Source organism: Prorops nasuta, unplaced genomic scaffold (assembly GCF_024137725.1).
Source record: "Prorops nasuta isolate Cenicafe-Biocafe unplaced genomic scaffold, Cenicafe_Pnas_1.2 PNAS00007, whole genome shotgun sequence".
NCBI classification, from domain to species: domain Eukaryota; kingdom Metazoa; phylum Arthropoda; class Insecta; order Hymenoptera; family Bethylidae; genus Prorops; species Prorops nasuta.
The window spans coordinates 7782083-7803332 of NW_027116804.1; the positions used below are offsets into that span (position 1 = coordinate 7782083).

Below are 21250 nucleotides of genomic sequence, written 5' to 3' on the forward strand. Positions count from 1 at the left end.
GTTTGGAAAATTTAAACAACTTGCACCGATTGAAAAAAAAAATTTTAATTATTATGAGGAACTTGTATAATTTACCACTTCTCCCTCCATTTTTAATGGCTACAGGGCTAGAAGTTATAATTTCTCGTGTCATAGAATACTATAACATATTTGAAACATTTAAAAGGCTTTTAAAATATATAAAAAATTATTGGATGACAAAAGTAGATGAAACAATCCTTTCCGTTTTCAATAAAGAACAAAGAACTAATAATAGTATGGAGAGGTATCATCGTACTTTAAAGGAAAAAATGGGATCTCGTCCTGACATTTTTAAATTTATATGTATTAACTTATAAATAAGCTCAATAATTTTTTCTAATAGAAAACTAATTTTTAAATTCTTTTAATATGGTCTCAATGTTCCATAGATGAATTAGGTGGATTAATAAGACTATATCATATTGAAAACCTTAATGCAGTAAATATAACAAAACCAAGAAATGATGTGCAAGAGTTCAATATTTCTTTGAAAAGACTGTGGGAAACGTCTTTTACGAAAATGACGAAGAAAAATGAAGTGGAAAATATCTACGATTTTTTAAATTCAATAGCCAGCCAAAATACGAATTTTATGAAAAAAATTGAGAGTTTAATTTCTGTAAGTATTATTGTATATATTTAATTTCAAGTTTGCTAAAATATCTTTTAAGTTTCGAATTGAAATCGCTTGTGATACTTTGCAAGTAACTCTTTATTGAGAGGCAAAATGAGGATACAATAATAGCTACAAATAATAGAGAAGTGCAAGACCCAAAGGATGAGTGTATCGCGCTCTATAATTCTAATAATGTGGAAAATATTATTAAAGAAGAATCCCCATGTTATGTTAAAGTACACAACAAATATTCAAAAGGGCAGTAACTTTCCCACCCTTGAAGTACTGTACAATTCCATTGCTGTAGTACTCTTTACCTCTCTATAAATTGCTGCCAAAATAGCGCAATCGATCTAAATACAAAATCCTATAATGGAATTTGCTGGTAACCTAAGTAGCCCTACGTTATATATTCTAATTAATAGTTTGTGCCTTTAAAAAGATAGCATTATAAACAGGATACTACATATAAATTAATATTTTTTTGAAAATAGGAAGGAAGCTCTTAGAGGAATGGAAAATGAATACGCTCATCTTCAACAACACTGATTATAGATTTCTTAATATATTTTATGAAATTTATAGTATTATAAAGGTTATTTATATAGAAATTACTTTAAATATTCGTGCATATGTGTGTGTTATGTATTTTAGTATTATATTAATTCAATTTCATTATTATTTTAAAAATGCTTACACTTAGTAAATACAACCTTCCTATTAGAATGAAACTTATAGATACATTTGCTGAAGTGGAGAATTATTTTTAGCACACTTCAAAACATTAAGATTAAATCTGACCTATTTCTTCCAACATTCTACCATCTCCAATTAATTAAATATAATATTTTGTCCAACTTCAAAAAAACAAACTTTATGAAGCTGACAGTGAATGAGTTAAGAGTAGGAATTGCTAGAGGTAATTTCTCAAAATCTTCAAGAACCACAATCAATATTATGATAGCAGTCTATAAAAGGAGCGTTGTCTAGTTTCGTCCAATTTCTTTCTCACCATCAACTGAAAGAAAGTAAATAAGTATTAGATGAATTTAATTTTTTTATTTTATTACTGGTGTAATTAATGCTTATAATCACTTTCCTAAATATTATAGAGTCTAATTACACTTTTTCCTCTATATATAAAAATCATTTTACAGGCTCTGACTTAAATTACTTTATACTTTCCAATAAGTGAACCCATTCTGTAAGGACCTGCCATCGTAGGACACGTTGAGCAAAATGGTTCCTTCTTTGCTGTACATAGAAATGCTCTTTGAATCCTTCCTGCAACTATGATCATTTTTTCAAAATGAAAAGAGACATCTTTCTTAATGTGTAATGTAGAAATAAAATGATAATGATGTTACAGTAATGCTATTACATACACGTATCACTCCTTTTCATTATATTTCAGTGGACAAGTGGAAAAATCCTACATGGTACCTATAACAAACATGTTACACAAAGCATCGCTTTCTTTAAAATACAAATATATACTTTAATAAGAAATTTATTACTAACCTGACAAATATATACATTATCAACCCAGTAATAACCTACATCTGTCATTCTGTCACTTCAGTCCTATGTTGCCAGATTATGAATTCTGTTTACTATATCGTACGCTAGAGGAGCACGTGAGCTGCGCAAACTTTAGTCATAATCACATCATTTTATAGAGGGTATACTCTACCCCCGAAAATTTTTAGGCCAAATGTCCTGTTACCTTTTGCCAAGGTTGGGATTGCCTAATGTGTAGGTTTCTTTATGGGTGGTTCTTGCTCTATACTCAGTGAGCGATCTTTATCGCGTGTATATATTCACATTCTGTATTAATCCGAGTAAAATAAACAGATTTTCTACCAATTATTCTAAACGTTATTTAGTCTACTAGAGATCTCCTATCCTATAGTTATTAGAAGATATCATCCAGTCATCTTTCAAACAATATCGATTTCATTTCGGACGAAACAATGGGATGTGTATATCACCCCTACTCCCATTTTCTATTCGCTATATATGAGCGTTACTTTTCGCTAGATATGCATTCACAATTATTACTTTATTGTTGTTGTCTACCGTATGACAGAATCATAAAATTTTATTTTTTTAAAAAAACAAAAATGTCTACTGATTTACGTGGAAAATTTTTTACAATTAATAGTGCTAACGAATATGATGCATTTGTACTGGAATGTCGCGAGCATATTCGACGATTGAGCAACGCGGATCGAGCTTTCCCCGTTGGAACGCGTCAAAAGAATTTCGCATAAATCGCGTGTATAAAGTGTCTATTGCTACGAGCGCAGAGTGAACTGAATTATATTAAATCAGATGCTGGTTGTAGCAATGACGTACAAGGACTTATCTGGGAGGAGCTTGATTCGGCGTTTCGAAGTCGAATAAGCAGCGGAATGGTAGTTAATAGTAATTATATAGAGCTGAAGGATTTTTTAGTAGATGCGGAAGTATTAATGCGTGTGCGTATAAATAAGGTATTTATTAGTGCAAGTAGTGTTAAGGTTAATTGTGTATTTAACGGAAAATTCATCTGCAAGGACAATAGTGATGAAAAAAACATTAGTACGACTAACGCAATATTGTATAAAACTGATAATTTTAGTGATTGGTATAGTAAAAATATTTTAGACGTTGTTATGAAAAAATTAAGTGAATTTCAAGAGAGTAATAGTAGATGGGCTTTACAAAAAATCCATTATTTACTGATTAACATTAATCGTTTTAACCCGTTGCACGCTGGTTGTAGAATTACTCTGCCACCTCCTATCGCAAGTAGGAAAGCTCTGATAAATTCAGAAACCAGTGATAATGCATGTTTCGCGTGGTCCGTGACGGTGGCAATCTATCCGGCTAAACCTACGGCCAATCCAAAGCGCACGTCCTCTTATCCACATTTTCGGACTGTTTTAGACGTCGGTAGCATAACCTTTCCGATTACGCTAAAAGAGATCTCGAAATTCGTGACGGATAATGACGTGTCGGTCAACATCTTTACCTTGGAGAATGAAGAGCAAAATATCGACGCAAAAATCAGAATTGTACCTCTTCAGATGACGAAGAAGAAGAGATCGAGGCATGCTAATCTTCTTCTCGTCAACGATGAACAGGGAGCTGCACATTTTATGTGCATAAGGAATCTTTCGAGACTAGTGCGAAGCCAATTCACCAAGAGCTAAATAGCACATTATATATGCGATATGTATGTATTAATAATAATACAAATATAACTGCATATGTTTTATATTATTTTTCTTTTTTTTTAGATGTCTCAACTACCTTCGCACAGTGGAGAGGCTCGAGTCGCATGAGCAGGATTGCGCGCAGCTCAACGATAAGCTCTGCTTAATGCTACCAAGAGAGTCCGAGGATCGTTGGGTTTCCTTCAAAACATCAAAAATGGGGAAAGAGTGCCATTCGTCGTATACGCGGATCTCGAGTGCATATTATCAAAAGTTGAACAATCGAACAATAGTAATATTTATCAGAAACATGAACCTATAAGTGTTGGTTATTATTTGAAAAGTACTCGCGATGCGTCACTCTCGAGATACGATGCTCATCGGGGTGCCGACTGCATCGAATGGTTCGTACGCGAGCTCGAGGTGATTGCGCGCATCGCGAGCGAGAAACTGGGTACTATCGTGCCCATGATTAATCTTAGTATTAGCGAACAATCGCGTCACTATAATGACCCCAATTGTCAAATATGCAAAAAGCCGTTTCTTCCGAATCAACTTCGAATTCGCGATCACGATCATCTGACCGGCAGATACAGAGAACCGGCTCACAATAATTGTAATTTAAATTTTAAAGATTCGCATGTGATTCCAGTTATTTTCCACAATTTTTCCGGCTATGACTCGCATTTTATTCTCGAGGCGATCGTTAATTTGTACGAGGGATCGGTATATCTGCTGCCTATACATAAGGAAAAATACATTTCATACACCAAATAATTGCGAAATTATAATATAAGGCTGAGATTTATAGATTCGTTCAAATTTATGGCCTCCAGTTTGGACAAATTGAGCTCGTACTTGACAGAATCTCAGCTGACAAATTTAAGGTCACAATTTTCGGACTTGAGCGTCGAGCAGTTTAACTTGCTTGCGAGGAAAGGTATTTTTCCTTACAACTATATAGATAGTACGGCTCGATTGGAAGAGACGGCTTTACCACGGCGCCAGTCGTTTCGCAACAGACTGACCGACAGCGATATCAGCGAGGAAGTATACAATCATGCCGTAGAGGTATGGACCAAATTCCAGATGCGCACACTTGGGGAGTACAGTGACCTGTACTTGAAAACCGATGTCCTATTGTTGACCGACGTTTTCGAAAGTTTTCGCGATAGTTGCATGCTAAATTAAAACTTGGAACCAGCCCATTAATATACGCTTCCAGGCTTCACCTGGGACGCGATGTTGAAGCATACGGGAATCAGGCTGGAGCTTTTCACGGACGTGGATATGTTGCTGTTCGTAGAGCGCGGTATACGCGGTGGTTTGAGTCAGTGCTCCCATCGCTACGAGAGGGCCAACAATCGGTACATGCTGGACTACGATCCGGCGGAACCGCCGAAATATCTCATGTATTACGACGTAAACAATCTATATGGTTGGGCAATGTGTCAGCCGCTGACCACCCATGGATTCCGATGGATCGAGGACGCAACCAATCTCGATGTCTCCGCTATACCCTCGGATCAGGCCAAGGGTTATATTTTGGAAGTCGATTTGGAGTATCCGCGCGAGCTTCACGACAAACACGTGGACCTACCATTCTGTATGGTGCGTGAAAAACCGCCAGGCGTGAGCCAGGAGAAGCTGCTGGGTACTTTAAACGATAAGACTTGTTACGTAATACATTATCGCGCTCTGCAACAAAGTATGCGTAATGGACTTGTACTGAAGCGTATACATCGCAGTTTAAAGTTTCAGCAGTTCACCTGGCTACGCGATTACATCGAGCTGAACACGCGTTTGCGCACCGCGTCCACTAACGAATTTGAGGAGCATCTTTTCAAGTTGATGAACAACGCGGTTTCCGGTAAAACAATGGAGAACGTGAGGCAAGTAACCAAGTGGGAGGGAAGATACGGGGCGGAAACCCTGATTTCCAAACCGATTTTCACAGTCTCGCGATTTTCAATGAGAATTTGGTCGCAATTCAGTTATCGAAATTGTCCCCGAAATTTGATAAACCCATTTACGTGGGAATGAGTATTTTAGATATTTCAAAAATTTGCTTGTATGAATTTCACTATGACTATATGCTTCCTACATTCGGCAGTGAATGTAGAGCGATGTATATCGACACGGACAGTCTGATATACAGTGTCGAGTGCGACGACGTTTACTCGTACATGAAACCCGATCTCGCGCGATTCGACACCAGCGATTATCCTGACGATAATCAGTATGACTTGCCACGCGTCAACAAAAAGATCCCTGGTCTAATGAAGGATGAGAACAATGGTCGTATCATGACCGAGTTCGTAGGACTGAGGGCAAAAATGTATACTTTCAAGGTGTAGGCCTTCACGAGAATTGTTAAAAAAGCCAAGGGTGTCAAAGGTTACGTTATCGATAGAAATATAACATTTGACGACTACAAGGATTGTTTGGATAATTTCACCGTACAATCTCGCAATCAAAATTTAATTCGATCGAAGCTGCACCAAGTTTTCTCGATCAGTCAGAGAAAGGTCGCCCTCAGTCCGTACGACGACAAGCGTTTCGTTACACCCGGCACCGCGGCGACTCTACCCTGGGGACATTATAGTCTAAAAGAATAATTTATTTATTTATTTTAAGAATACATATATTTTTAGTAATGATACATCTTAATAAAAGTTCCTTTAAGATATTGTTCTTATAAAACATTGTTCTTATTTATCCAGGAATTGTGCGTCCTGTCGAATCCCAGCCACTTAACGATACTTTATCGCCCTTTCTGCGCAATACTCTCTCCACCAGATACACATCGGGATTGATAGTTTTCGAAAGCTCGTATTCGTAAAATCCACCCAACAGTTCCGTACCCCTGGAATCCTTGAGGAGATACGTAACGGGATTGGTCCTCTGCACTTTCGCCACCTCGAATATTTCGGTCGTCCAATTTGGCGTGTAGCCTTTGGCGAACATCTGCTTGTATTTACTATTTCGTACGAAATCGCCGACTTTGAACTTGGCACGACCTGCGACCTTGATATGACTGTATACTGTTTTGAGTAGCTTATCTGCATGTTTGGGTTTCACATCCACGGTACGTATTCCTGTGGTACGATGCTTTCGCGCATTGTACGCATCCACCAACTCTTGCAGTATTGCGCGCCACTTGTAATTGCCGTTCAGCGTAAATCGTTTCCACATTTCCGTCTTCAACGTACGATTTCAGCGCTCGACTATCGACGCTTTCATCACGCTGTTAGCCGAGTAGTGATTTATTCCGCGTTTCTTCATCAATGCCTGAAAGTCACTGTTGTAAAACTCCTTGCCGTTGTCGGTCTGTAAATTTTTCGGGCATCTGCCGGTCTTTAGGATTCCCGTCATTGCCGTCGTCACTTATCTGCCGCTCTTGGTCTTTAATGCCACCGACCAAGCGTATCTCGAGAGGGTATCGATTACAGTGAGAATGTACTGGTAACCCGCATCGACGTAATTGCGCATATCAACAAGATCGGCCTGCCAGAGATCGTCGAAGCCGCGCACGATGACTCTTCTGCGTGGAAAATTTATCCTCGCCGGTGCATGGAGCTCCTCCACCAACTGTATCTTTTCTTTGCTCATTTTTTTTTCCAAAAAAAATAGACTCTTGTCCTGATCAACGATTCTTATAAATTAACAGTGATAGTTCCATCTGTTTCAAGTATCAGATCTTGCTTACTCAATTTCTCACCAATTTTTTCACACATTGTTTACAAAATTAGGTTCATCTTTTTCTCAAATTGTTCATTATGTTTATTCAATGTCATTGTCAAATATTGTTTAAATTCAAGCAGTAAATATTCTAAATTTGGTTCGTGAAAGTGTTTCCTACTCTCACCATCCAGTCCAATTCCAAATTTATTTAGCGACATTTCAAAATAAATGCACTACTGTCACTTTTTTTTTCAAAAATCAGTCTCTTGTTCCTCGTTATTATTATTCCTCTTTTTGATGGCTCGTAATGCCGAGAGTATACAGTCTACGATGTATGTTAAACAAATGCAAATTTCACAACAGCAGGAATCAGACATTTAATTTTTTTCTTTTACCACGTGCTACCGAAAGACGTTGATATTACACTGAGATAAAAATATAACGTGCAACTTTCTTTATACGATAAGATCCTCGTCACGCAACTCCTCGATTATCGACTGTATCTCGTGGTGATGACTCGTATTACCGGCAGCCACCGATGCGATCAGAAGTCTCAAAAGTTCGATCAATTCATTAGGATCGTTCCAATGTACGTAGTTAATTGGTCCCTCGGTGACACGCATAAGACCTTTACCCCTATTTTTTTTGATGATGATGTTGACGCTTTACTGGCGCCTGATGTTGATGGTAACCGATCAGGCGGTAACATTGGTTTTCCCAATAGCAATGGTTTCATAATTTCTGTATATTTTACACCTTTATTACCCTTGGTTTGTTTTAAACTATCGTTTAACAGTTTATGCGCCTTAGTTTGATTGAGAATACTCATATATTGTTTCAAATCGTCGGGTTTTATAATAGCTCGATTGGGTTCTCTCATGAAAACTAGTTCATAAGTACCTACTATACCGGTGTATAGCGTCTTATCGAGAATAATATCTCCTTCATGACTAATATCAAATTTACACCTACCAAGCGTCAGTTGTTCTTTTTCATAACGAGGTCCAAAAGCACGATCAATCAAGTTTTCCCTATCGCTCAGAAGTAATTTAATATACTTGCCAGGGATCGGATGTATTCGATTATATTGAAAGGCATATTGTAACAAGGCTGGTTCCTTGTTTTCATCAATATTTAATTTATCTAGCAAACTTTTTTTTGAATCGGGCGACGATTGATCGGTTATAGAAGACTCGTCGTCGGTCATGAAATCCTATTGATTCGTAATAGTTTCATCACTACTACTAAGATTCTTCGCTCTTTTAGCAACTCGATGCGGTTTCGATGTGAAGTAGGCTCCCCTTCTCAATTTATCGTTGTATTTGAAAAAAGAATTATTATTATTTATGTTATCACTATCCTCCGTTTGCGAAACAATTTTTTTCAATGGTTCGACTATCGGCTTGAATGTCTCGCTCAAACTGCTCTCCATTATCGCCTTCTCCGATTTCAAGGCACGATGCTTGTCGCGAATGACCTCGCTCGTCTTGGCGATCCTCTTCAGAAGCGATTTTTCATCCATCGCGATGCTGTTTTGAAGGTGGGGTTTTGTTTAAAACAGTTATAAACCGATCTAACTGACACGGTTTTTAACAGATCCAACCGACCTGTTCAAACTGGCACTCGATTATCAACTGACGCGGTTTCTTAACAGATCCGACCGACCTGTTCGTCGATCAAAACTGACCCTCAAGGCCGTTCACTCGATCGTGGAGTACTCGTTGAAACCTATGCTATATCGACCGTTCTTCAGAGAGCTATCCTTGTCTATTACTAAGAAACCGTAATCGCGACACCAACAGTTCGAACACAATGTGAGAAATTTCTCATACGACATATCACTGTTGACGTGATCGTTGAAAATATGCTTCAGATTAGTTCCATCCTGCTTAAATATTATTAGCAAGTTTGCGTTATCTCGTATCAGATGCTTTGGGATTTTCGCATAAGTCTGACAGAGATGGAAGCAATCGATGTTGGAATGTCTACCCATGCAAAAGTAGTCCCTTATATTGTCCTGCTTGTCGTTGGCCACATCGTCGAATATGAAAATGGAATTCGGCTTTGCATCCGCGACGTTCACAACCTCGCAATTGTTTGAAAATTGAAAGTAACCAATTTCCTCCATGTCCTGCAGAAGCTGTTCCAGATATCGATACTTCGGTTGCTGCAGCGACTTCGAGTAGACGTACAGGTTTTCGAATCTCACACCGTGCGGACTCTCTATGTGGCTCAGCAGCACGTTTGTCTTACCGCAATTCGACGGACCGCAAACTATGCAGCGTATAGTAGATGGTAATAGTGATCCGTGACGTTTTTTTATTTGCGTGGTAGCATTGTGAGCATCCAAATTTGTCACGCGAATAGTCGGCACGTGCTTCACGAAATGCATCCTCGCTATTAACTTTCTGACATAGCTGTATCGTTCATTTATATTTCGCGAATTACGGAACTATTCGGTCAGTTGCCATTATGATGGCGTTCATGCTAGTCGTAGTCGTCGATTCCCTGCAGAACTTGACGAATCATCAGCTCGAACACATACCGAAGATCGTATTGCTCGAGTACTTTCAGATAGTATCGCGAGTGTGTGGGAAAGATTACCTCGGCACATTCGCGCGGACTCGGATGTGCAGCAATATCAATATTGCTTGCAACACTACAATCTACCTAATACTACTCACCACGACGGACCACCGAGATGGATGAAAGACTGTTACGTTTGTCAGCAAGAAGAGAGAGAGAAAAAATAAAGCAGTTGCTCTAAATGTCTGTATCGTTCTTCTATAAAGTTTTAAAAAAATTTGCCATTTGAGCTGCACGTGCCCGGTTACAATTATTGCGGGCCCGGCACTCGACTACGTGAAAGATTGGTGCGCGGCGATCGTGGTATAAATCCGCTGGACGAGGCCTGCCTCGATCACGACTTAGCATATTGGCACAACGAGGATCTACCGGAGCGTCATCAGGCCGATAAAGTGATAGTGAGGAGAGCGCGTGAACGTATTACCGCAAGAGACGCGACCTTGGGTGAACGCGCGGTCGGCACAGCCGTATGGGGATCGATGAATGCTAAGCGTAAACTTGGCTTGGGATTACATAATAATAATATTGTCGCGATGAAGAAAGCAGTAGCGGCTAAAAAAAAGAACAACAAGAAAAAAATTGGTACCACTATGAGGAAGAGAAGAATTCGAGTGCCGAGGAAACGGGGCGGTATATAATACCAATACTCCCACTGCTAGGTGCAGTCGGAGCACTGGCAGGTGGAACATCGGGTATAGCGAGGGGTGTAAACCGTGCAAAAGCTGAGAGAGAACGGTTGCATGAAATGCAACGTCACAATCGCACGATGGAAGCGTCGGCAAAGCGCGAGAGAGGTCGAAGTCTTTATATGAAACCGTACAAGCGAATCGTTGGAGAGGGGAATCGTAGAGGTATAAAAAAAACAACAAAAAAAAAACGGTCGGAGAAGAGGAGCGGGAAGAAAATGAATGAGGGGAAATTTCGTCGCAATGTACAAGCTCTCCCAGATTCTGGTGCTACTAGTAACATACAATTTGCACGCATCTGCCAACGAATACCACATTTCCGTGGAGTCTTTATGCGCACATCTCTGCCGCTCGACGGGCCGCGGTACAAAGAGTGCGCGATCGTGAATTTCGACGATCAGTGCGGCCCTGGTACCCACTGGGTAGCCTAAGTCAAGCGTAACGACATCGTCGTATATTTCGATTCCTTTGGAAATTTGAAACCGCCGAAAGAATGTGTGAGTTACTTTGGTCCTAACATTACAATCTACTACAATCATGATCAATATCAATCGAACGTTAAAGGAATTGCGGTCAGTTGTGCGTTAAATTCCTGCGAGAACAGATACTTTGAAAAATGTCTTTCACCGTGACATTATCAGATCGTAAATCAGTATTAACTTCAGATTTCTTTCCCCCGATCTCTCTGCAAGATGATCGCTACGAGATCGGTCTCGTGGACATGCAAACGTTCAACTCGATAGCCAATATGGACGAGACGAATAATAAGTTTTACTACGATAACGATAAGGTACTGACGATACCCAGAGGCTGTTACGAATTGAGTGCAATAAATGAGTTTTTGCAGTCTCATATTTTTGTGAGACACGAAATTAAAGACGACATTAACAGCGTTATTCTTCTACGAGCGAATAATAATACACTGAAGAGTGAAATATTTTGTAAATATTCGATTGACTTTGGAAAACCAAATAACATTGGCTCACTACTGGGCTTCTCGTCGAATCGTGTGATCCAACCGAACGCCCAGGCTGAATCCGACGATACCGTGAACATTGTCAAAACAAATATTCTACGCATCGAGTGCAACATTGCGGGTGGTGCCTACACCAACGGTAGACCCCGACACATTATTCACGAGCCCTTTCCCAGCGTACCACAGGGCTATAAAATCTCGGAGGCACCGAAAACCGTCATTTATCTACCGGTCATCGTCAGATTAATCGACCGTCTCACGTTACGTATCCTCGATCAGGACGATCGTCTCGTAGATTTTGGACGTGAAGAAATTACAATAAGATTACACATTAAGAAATGTTAATTTACAAAAGTAACGAGGATTATAAAGCGGTGTAACTGGATGAAACGTTCGCTAGTCATTCGTCCTACGTGGAGTCGAATACACCGGTTCAGAGTGAAAGCAGGAATCGCGACAAGAGGAGCTTCTTGCTAACGAGAAGAAATATAGAATTTTTACAATCATTGGGATTCACCGTGAAGAGATTGGGTGGAAGAACATAGTGGAACAATGGCAGATCCTTTGAACCTCACCGAACCGCTGACCTACGACAATTGCATAACCAAAATGGAGATGCATGCCTACAATCCGTATGCGATCGCCTCGTTGGCGAACAGCGACGAAATTCGCTTTCCCATACAGCAGCAAGATTTAATACTTCTGCCTTGCGAGAGTTATCTCTACGTCGAGGGTCAACTGGTGGAGGGCACACGTGACGCGAGTGCCAACAACGAGGATATAGTTACGCTCGACTGCAATTCTACGACTTTTCTCTTCGACGAGATTTGTTATGAATTGAACGGTATCGAGATCGACCGATTCAGAAACGTCGGTTTACCAGCACTCTGAAGAATCTCGTTTCCCTGAGCACCGAGAAGAGCGCCAGTCTACGTCATTCCGGATGGTTCGTCGCAATGGCCAAAGACCGGCTCAAGGAGGTTGTTAAGAATTTCAGCTTTTGCGTGCCCTGAAAATGCTGCTGGGATTCTGCGAGGATTATCGGCGAGTCGTCGTTAACGCGCGTCACGAGCTCGTTCTCATTCGCGCGCGCGACGATACAAATGCCATTTACTCATCAGTCAAAATCACCAATTCGTCGATCAAGCTGCTACGAGTGCAATGGAGAATACCCCATGTAACTCTGAACGAAATTACGAAACTCCAATTTCTGAGTATCGTCGAGCAGGACAAGAGTCTGTCACTCGCTTTTCGCGCCTGGGAACTTTACGAGTATCCGCTACTTTCCAAGTCGCAGCGGCACACGTGGTCCGTGAAAGTGTCTACGCAATTGGAGAAGCCGCGATACGTCATTCTGGCGTTCAGAACAAACAAAAAGAGTAATCAATACGAGGATGTGCTCAACTTCAGTCATTGCAAAGTGCTCGATGTCAAACTATATCTGAATTCTGAATCGCATCCTATGCGAAACAGTGCCCAAGTAGTGTCCAGTCCTGTGGTCAGAGAGGAAGGTTTGTTGTTCTTAAAATAAAATTGGCAAAGACACAGTTAAAGATAAAAGGAAGATTTATTCAATAAATAATATTGTACAAAATTTACAAAAAATATATACAAAATAACCGCTATACTTAATTATCGAATTCCTAGGGAATTTGTTCCCGTCAAGTCCTAGGGAATTTCTGCGGAAGAAGATTCCCAAGAACCCTAGAAACTATAATTCCCCAGAAAGGAACGCGGAGCAATAAACTCCCGAGCTGGACAATTTCCCTGGGGTATTCCCCAGACAAATCCCCAGCTACAGGAGGAAGCAAGGGTAGAGAAGTGGTTTAGGGAAGGGGAAGTCCCCTTACCCCGCAGCCTCCTTCTCCACGAGCTCTAGTGGCTCCGAGCCACCCCAACCCCTAGGGTGAATCTACCCCTCCCACTACCCGACTCTGTCGAGAGCCCTGGATTGGAGGTTCGGAACACAGGGTCCAAGGTAGTCCTCCGAGGCAGTGTGGAGGGGAAGGAGAGGGTTTAATTTCTCCCGGGAAGTCCCCGGAGAACTGTCCCTTAGGAGGGAGGAGAGTGCCACAGAGGGGTAGTCCCCTCTTGGTAGGCGATGGGTGGTTGGGTAATACTTACCACAAGAATCTACCCAGAAGAGTTCGCCGGTGGAGGCGCTCGTTGTGGCCTTGGTGGAGGCGTCAAAAAAGCCGGTGAGGCGGGTGTTGCCGATAAGGCGTCAAAAATTCAGCGGTGCTCGGTTGCTGCGGCGGAAGCTGCTGCTGAGCGGTTTGGCTGCGATGGGTCCTTATCAAGGACCCATCTAAGTAATTGCGCGACACTAAACTTGCCAGCGATAGAGCTGCTGCGGGCGCTGGCAACCTTGTGGCCAAGCGCGCAAGTAGGGTCGCTTTCGCGGCCGTGACGCGCCAGGGCCAGAAGAAGCGCAAGCGCGCCGCGGAGAGATAAAGACAGATAGAGCGGCTAGACGCTGTCGGTCTAGCCGTCTACTGTGAGCGCAAGAGAGAAAGGGAGATATAGCAGAAAATGTGGAATCTACTTCTCAGCATTTTTGCTCCTTCCGATTTCAAACATATCCGTACGATCGTCTCGACACTGATATCACGAAATCCCACTATTCCGTCCTCTACGACATGTATGTAAAGTTTTTCACCACCTATTACGCTGGTGAGAAACTCGCGAGACCCATGCTCGACTATACGGACTTTTTGACGTACAGACCGCGCTCTTCGTCATCAACTGCTCGCATCAGAACGAGTCCATAAAAACCGGCACGGTCGACGTCAAACTCGAGATCGAGTGTATGAAAATCATATCAGATAATACTACAGCCTATTGTTTAATCATACACGATAAAATTGTACAATTTAATCCTCTTACTAATATTGTTAGAAATGTAAGTTAAAAATAAGAAAACAATTTTTTATTAAATAAATATATAATAAACAACAAATTTATACATTGTCTTTTATTAATACAAAATACCTATCAATTATTCTTAAACTCTAGTCTTAAATTCCACGTTGTGATATTTTCCTCCTTTGTATATCATTATTAAATTATTGGAAGTTGCAGCCTTTTGCAGCTGCTGCAGCTCCTCGGTATCTTCCCCCAATTTTGCCATTCTCCCAGGCAAGAATATCCAATCGGCAGTCGACAGCTTTACAATGATTTTAATTCCATATTTTGTTTAAATTTTTTCCACTTCGGAAATTTCGTACTCTTGATTTTCCGTCAAGCTATCTAATTTCACGAAATTCTTTGGAATAACGCTTCCCAATGTACTGATTTTATTTAAATTCATTTTTATCTCTATGAAAAAAAATTGATTAGTCTTATTAGTTAAAAAATCATTTAAATAATGCTTGTACTAATCGAATGAAAAAAAAATATCCTTACCTTTTTTATGTAACAAACAAGTTTCTGATACACTTATATATATATATTTTTTTATAATGCGTTTAATCACACACTTATTTCTTCTTAATACGTCAAGCACCCGTGGTACTGCTATGCAGCTCTCGTTTTACAGACTGACTTTTTATACGAACGATATTATCGTATGTTAACCCTTTAACGCTCAAATGGCCGGCATTTTTCCGTCAACTTCAAGCTCGTGCCTTTCAATTAAAACCCGTGTGTAGAAATTATTGGAATACAGATTCTTAAGTAGAAAAATTTAATCTTTCGAATAGCATGGTCTAATTTATCAATAAGTCACCGCAAATTGGTCATTTTTAACAATAAACTAAAAAAATACCGATTTTTTAATGTTTTTTATTTTTAAGATATTTTTTTAACTATGTTCTCGGTGCTTTAGAACTTTCTAACCCATCAGGATGCGGGACCCGAAAGTTGTACTTCAAAAATATACTATGAGATACTTTGATTTGTATGGTTATCCAATCCAAAATGGCACCCGAATGCCCGAAATTTTCGCAAAATCACAGAAATATGTACTTTTGAAGTTTAGTCCAAGTTTTAGCGGGCAAAATGACTATTTTGAGTTTTGTGATAACAGATTGGATGCATATTAGCAAGCTTTGCTCACACAATTGATTTTCAAGATGGCGGCCGTGATAAGTCAGCTAAAATAACGTATTTCCACAGCTTTATAGCCACTGTATAGTTCTCAAACCTCTTTATTCAATATTATAATGAACTATCAGAATCATTAAATCTATATTCATTATTAGATTATCAAAATTCAAAATGGCGGATCCAATATGTCCGACCAGAAACTCAAAAACAGTGTTTTAAGTAAAATAAAAAATACTACGGTATTCTACATGAAATTTTGAATCAAAATACTTATATTCATTTTCTCGCTAGAACCCGCCGTTCTCGAGTAAAAAATTATCATAGTAGCAGAAATCGACAATTCGTTTCCAAACTTTGCTATCACGCATTCTTGTTTAGAGTTTTCCGATTTTCACTGCAAGAAGGTAAATGTTATTGAAGATCGCGTAGTTTTCATATAAATTTTATATTATTTTCGTAAATCATCTTATTGTCCTGAATGCCGAACTTCGGAGAACATCTGGTCACGAAATTATTTTAGTAGCTATAATGACAATGTTAGTTTTATAAGTTTATCCTCATAAAACTATATTCAAGTTTGTATATATCGCACAATCCTTGAAAAGTAATCTTATCTTACATTGGAAAATAGGAATTACACAGACCCAGAGAGCATAGTCGTAATACAATTTTTTTCCGATTCGCAATCTTTTTTACGTTTGTGAAAGTCAATCCCAGGAAAATATTTGCTCATGAAATCATTTAGATAGCTTTTGATTACATTGGTTTTAATAGCTGCTTGGATTCGCATAATTTGTTTCCCTAAAAACATTGCATCTAGATTTGTACATAAGGCACAATGCCTAAAAGAAAATCAAATTCTATAGATTCAGAAAGACCCAGTCGATCGAACCCATCTGCTCCAAGGGTCTTTGAGTATGACGAACGTGAAGAATTCATCAATGCTAATATTATACCTAATGCTGATGATTCTGGTGAATCTGATTCAGATATTTCAACGAATGGAAATTTTGAAGATTCTTCAGAAGACAATTCAGACTCGGAGCAAGTTGACAATTCCACACCCACGTTTACTGTCCACTCTTACGATGATGTTTACAAGAGTTACAGCAGTTCGCAAAAGAAATTAGAGAATGATCACCAGTATAAATGGCTCGATGGAGAATATAATCATAATAGGACTTTCACAAATGAGATATTTCTCAGAAAGTCAGATAAAGAAAGCATATTGAAAAGTACTCCAACAAATTTATTTGAATGCTTCTTTACTCTCGAGCTGAAGGATTACATCATTGAATGCATAAAAAGAAATGGGTGTGAAATGTCAAGGACTGAACTTGATGTATTCATTGGTATTATTATATTTACCACATACAATAAAAGACTATCTCAGAGAGATTATTGGTCTATGGACCCACATTTGAGAGCTGAACCGATAGTATCTGCAAAGTCACGTAGAAGATTTGAACAGATCAAGTCAATAATCAAATTTCATAAGTCTGAAGAGAGAAACAATACTGATAGGATCTATCGCGTCAAAAAAATGACAAATATATTTAGAAAAAATTTGATGCGTAATGGCATTTTTTCAACAGCATTGTCAATAGACGAAATGATGCTGAAGTTTTATGGACGAACAGTTTTGAAACAGTTCATAAAAGGTAAGCCCGTGACGTTCGGAATCAAGTTATGGGCTCTCTGCAATGCCAATGGCTACATTTTTGATTTTGAAATTTACTGTGGGAAAAATTCTGATACGGATGGGGTATTATCAAAATGTGCTTTAGGTAGTCGTGTGGCTGTCAATATGCTGCAAGTAGTTTTCAGTATCGTGTCTCTTCGTAACAGAGATCGACTACATATTTATTTCGATAATTTGTTTACGAGCCCAGATTTACTTATTCATTTGAAAAATTATGGGTTATGTGCTACTGGTACAGTTAGAGAAAATAGAGTCGGTATCAAAAATAGTATTCAAAAGAAAGATGATCGAGGAAAATATGAGGTGAAACATGATCAGAATAGTGGTTTGAACTTTTTAACCGTAATGGACTCGAAACCAGTCTCTATTTTATCAACTGCAGCTGAAGCAGTACCAATAGGCCCTGATCTACGTCGCCAAAAAAGTCTAAAAGACAAGAGAGAACTTGACTTTCCAAGAGCATTTTTGATTTATAATAAATTCATGGGTGGAGTTGATCTACATGGTCAACGTTGCAATAAAATAGGACCGATAATACGATCTAAGAAATGGACATGGATAATCTTTATCCGACTTATTCAAACTTCCATAACTAATGCTGTGACTGTATATAATACTGCTAATCAGGGTGAGGGGGTGAAAAAGAGTATCAAAGATTTTGCTATGGGAGTAGGTAAAAATTACTTGAGCAGGTCTTGCAAGAATTCAGAATCATCACTCCATGAAACTAAACAACTGCTCCGAATGCCGTGCGGCTATCAGGGTTGTAAAATTCGTACACGGAAGTTTTGCAGTACTTGTTCCATGTATTATTGTGGTACATGCTTCAAGACGGCTCATCCTCAAATGGATGGAATATAAAAAACTAAAAAATTAGAAAATCTAAGAAAATATAAAAAAAAATACAAAAAAAATGATTCTCAAAAGCGTTCACCTCCTCGTAGTGAGAATCGGACAACTCTGATGTTTACGAATAAATCAGAGGCAAAGAACGCGTGATTGCCTTCGTAAAGACATTGTGCATCGTTGAGAGCGTTTTTCGATTTCTGATACTATGATAATTTTTTACTCGAGAACGGCGGGTTCTAGCGAGAAAATGAATGTAAGTATTTTGATTCAAAATTTCATGTAGAATACCGTAGTATTTTTTATTTTACTTAAAACACTGTTTTTGAGTTTCTGGTCGGACATATTAGATCCGCCATTTTGAATTTTGATAATCTAATAATGAATATAGATCTAATGATTCTGATAGTTCATTATAATATTGAATGAAGAGGTTTGAGAACTATACAGTGGCTATAAAGCTGTGGAAATACTTTATTTTAGCTGACTCATCACGGCCGCCATCTTGAAGATCAATTGTGTGAGCAAAGCTTGCTAATATGCATTCAATCCGTTATCACAAAACTCAAAATAGTCATTTTGCCCGCTAAAACTTGGACTAAACTTCAAAAGTACATATTTCTGTGATTTTGCGAAAATTTCGGGCATTCGGGTGCCATTTTGGATTGGATAACCATACAAATTAAAGTATCTCATAGTATATTTTTGAAGTACAACTTTCGGGTCCCGCATCCTGATGGGTTAGAAAGTTCTTAAGCACCGAGAACATAGTTAAAATAATACCTTAAAAATTAAAAACATTAAAAAATCGGAATTTTTTTGTTTATTGTTAAAAATGACCAATTTGCAGTCACTTATTGATAAATTAGACCACGCTATTCGAAAGATTAAATTTTTCTACATAAGAATCTGTATTCCAATAATTTCTACACAAGGGTTTTAATTGAAAGGCACGAGCTTGAAGTTGACGGTAAAATGCCGGCCATTTGAGCGTTAAAGGGTTAAGCGTATTTAATTTCAATGTTTGGAAAGGGTAATTTTCAAAGAATTTTTTTCTTACTTGCAATGAATTACCATTGTGATTGATCTATAGGTTTATCACAGTATAACTCAATAGAAAAAAACTATATTATCGTATTTGATTTCAATGCTTGGAAGGAGTAATTTTCTAAGATTTTCTTACTCACGATGAATTTCCATTGCGATTGTAACCTATAGGTGTAAGACAATAGGAAAAAATATCTCTATGTGGAGATTATTCATAGGGAACGGTTTACCTTTTTTTGATTAAGAAAGAATGGACTCCTTATCAAATGTAACTTTATATTTTAGAAACCGATAAAGACTTTCTCTCGACGGGATATCTTCAGAGGAGCAGCATTCAGTCCCTCAAACCTTCAACAGTTCAATACACATTAAAAAATCATAGAAAATTAATCGATCGTTGGCATTGATGGATTTAGCACTTCGTTATTTTTTTCAGGTAGCATTTAAATTTGCTTTATTTAAATAGTCGCTACTTTCCTGATTTACTTGGTACATTTTGATGATCAATCTAAAGAAGTAGGAGGGTGAAACTACATCTGTACCTACTACATTTTTTTCTTGGATGAAAGAGGTGCTGATTTTTGTAAGTAAACTTGCTTTGTTAAAAAAAATAGCTATTACTATGTGAAAAAGAAAAGTAACAACATGTTTTCAAATATGTCTCAGGTGAGAAATGTGGCTACGCAAACGGAGACTTTTGTCACGGGAACACAAGCTGCGCAAATGGAGCCTGAGGTAGACCTTATTCCGAAGAATCGAAGTGGACCATTTTGATTCTAGATGGAAGAACGAATCAATATAGTACGAGTATCAGCAAGGGGAATAACAACACGCAGAGCCCCGTGAGGAAGTTTGCAGCCACAGTCCGGCTTTCTCGCTGCAGATTGTTAGAAAAAAAAACCTAAAGGTTGTGAAAAATATGTATTTTAAATAATAAAGTGGGTTTTTTTATGCCGAAAGGCTTTTTCCAGAAATCTGCATGTATTTTTAATTAACCGTTCCCTCAATTCCTTTCATAAATAAAAAAAAATTAATTTTAAAATATGTGTTCTCCTCTCTCTCTCTCTATCTCTCGCGTCGAGGACTGGCACGTTTGGGTGATTAGGGAGGAGGTATTGAGAGGGGGTCACGTGCTTAATGTTCCCCCAACACCAGGGTTGTCACGTGCTTAATTTTCCCCCAACACCAGGGTTGTCACGTGCTTAATTTTCCCCCACCACCAGGTGTATCACGTGCTTAATTTTCCCCCACACCAGGAATGTCACGTGCTTAATTTTCTCCCACCACCAGGTGTGTCACATGCTTAATTTTCCCCCACCACCAGTAATGTCACGCGCTTAATTTTCCCCCACCACCAGGTGTGTCACGTGCTTAATTTTCCCCCACCACCGGGATGTCACGTGATTAATTTTTCCCCACCTCCGAGCTTCCCCCACCACCCAGGAGTGGGGGAAATCCCCCCTTCCCCCTCCACTAAGGAGTGGGAGCATTTCCCCTACCTCCCCTCCCCCAGCGGAACCCTGACCCCCTCGCCGCCCGGTCATAGAATCCCCTTAGCCACACTATTTTTTAGATTAAAAAATAAATATGGGTTTTTAATATTCCATAGTTACGCTCAAAATAATATTGTAAAAATTTAATTTTTATTTCGTTATCAATTCAAATAAGTTATTAATGATTACTATAAATATTCTACAATTATAAAAAATGAAAAAAAAAGAGCCGAAGAGGTCTCGAATCTGGGCTCACTGGTTCCAAAAGCCGAAACCTTACCACATGCGCTATAATACACTTAAGGATAAACATGATAAACTTTATAGCTGCAAATACGCGTACTCT

At 38.9% G+C, this 21250-nt stretch overlaps 1 protein-coding gene across 1 annotated transcript; it reads left to right on the top strand.

Annotated features, from left to right (window-relative positions):
* Positions 1-16654: 16654 nt before the first annotated feature.
* LOC136775056 (piggyBac transposable element-derived protein 3-like) lies at positions 16655-18379 on the top strand. The gene has a single exon (XM_066729532.1). The coding sequence runs from the start codon at positions 16655-16657 to the stop codon at positions 18377-18379; it is 1725 nt and encodes a 574-aa protein (XP_066585629.1).
* Positions 18380-21250: the final 2871 nt, after the last annotated feature.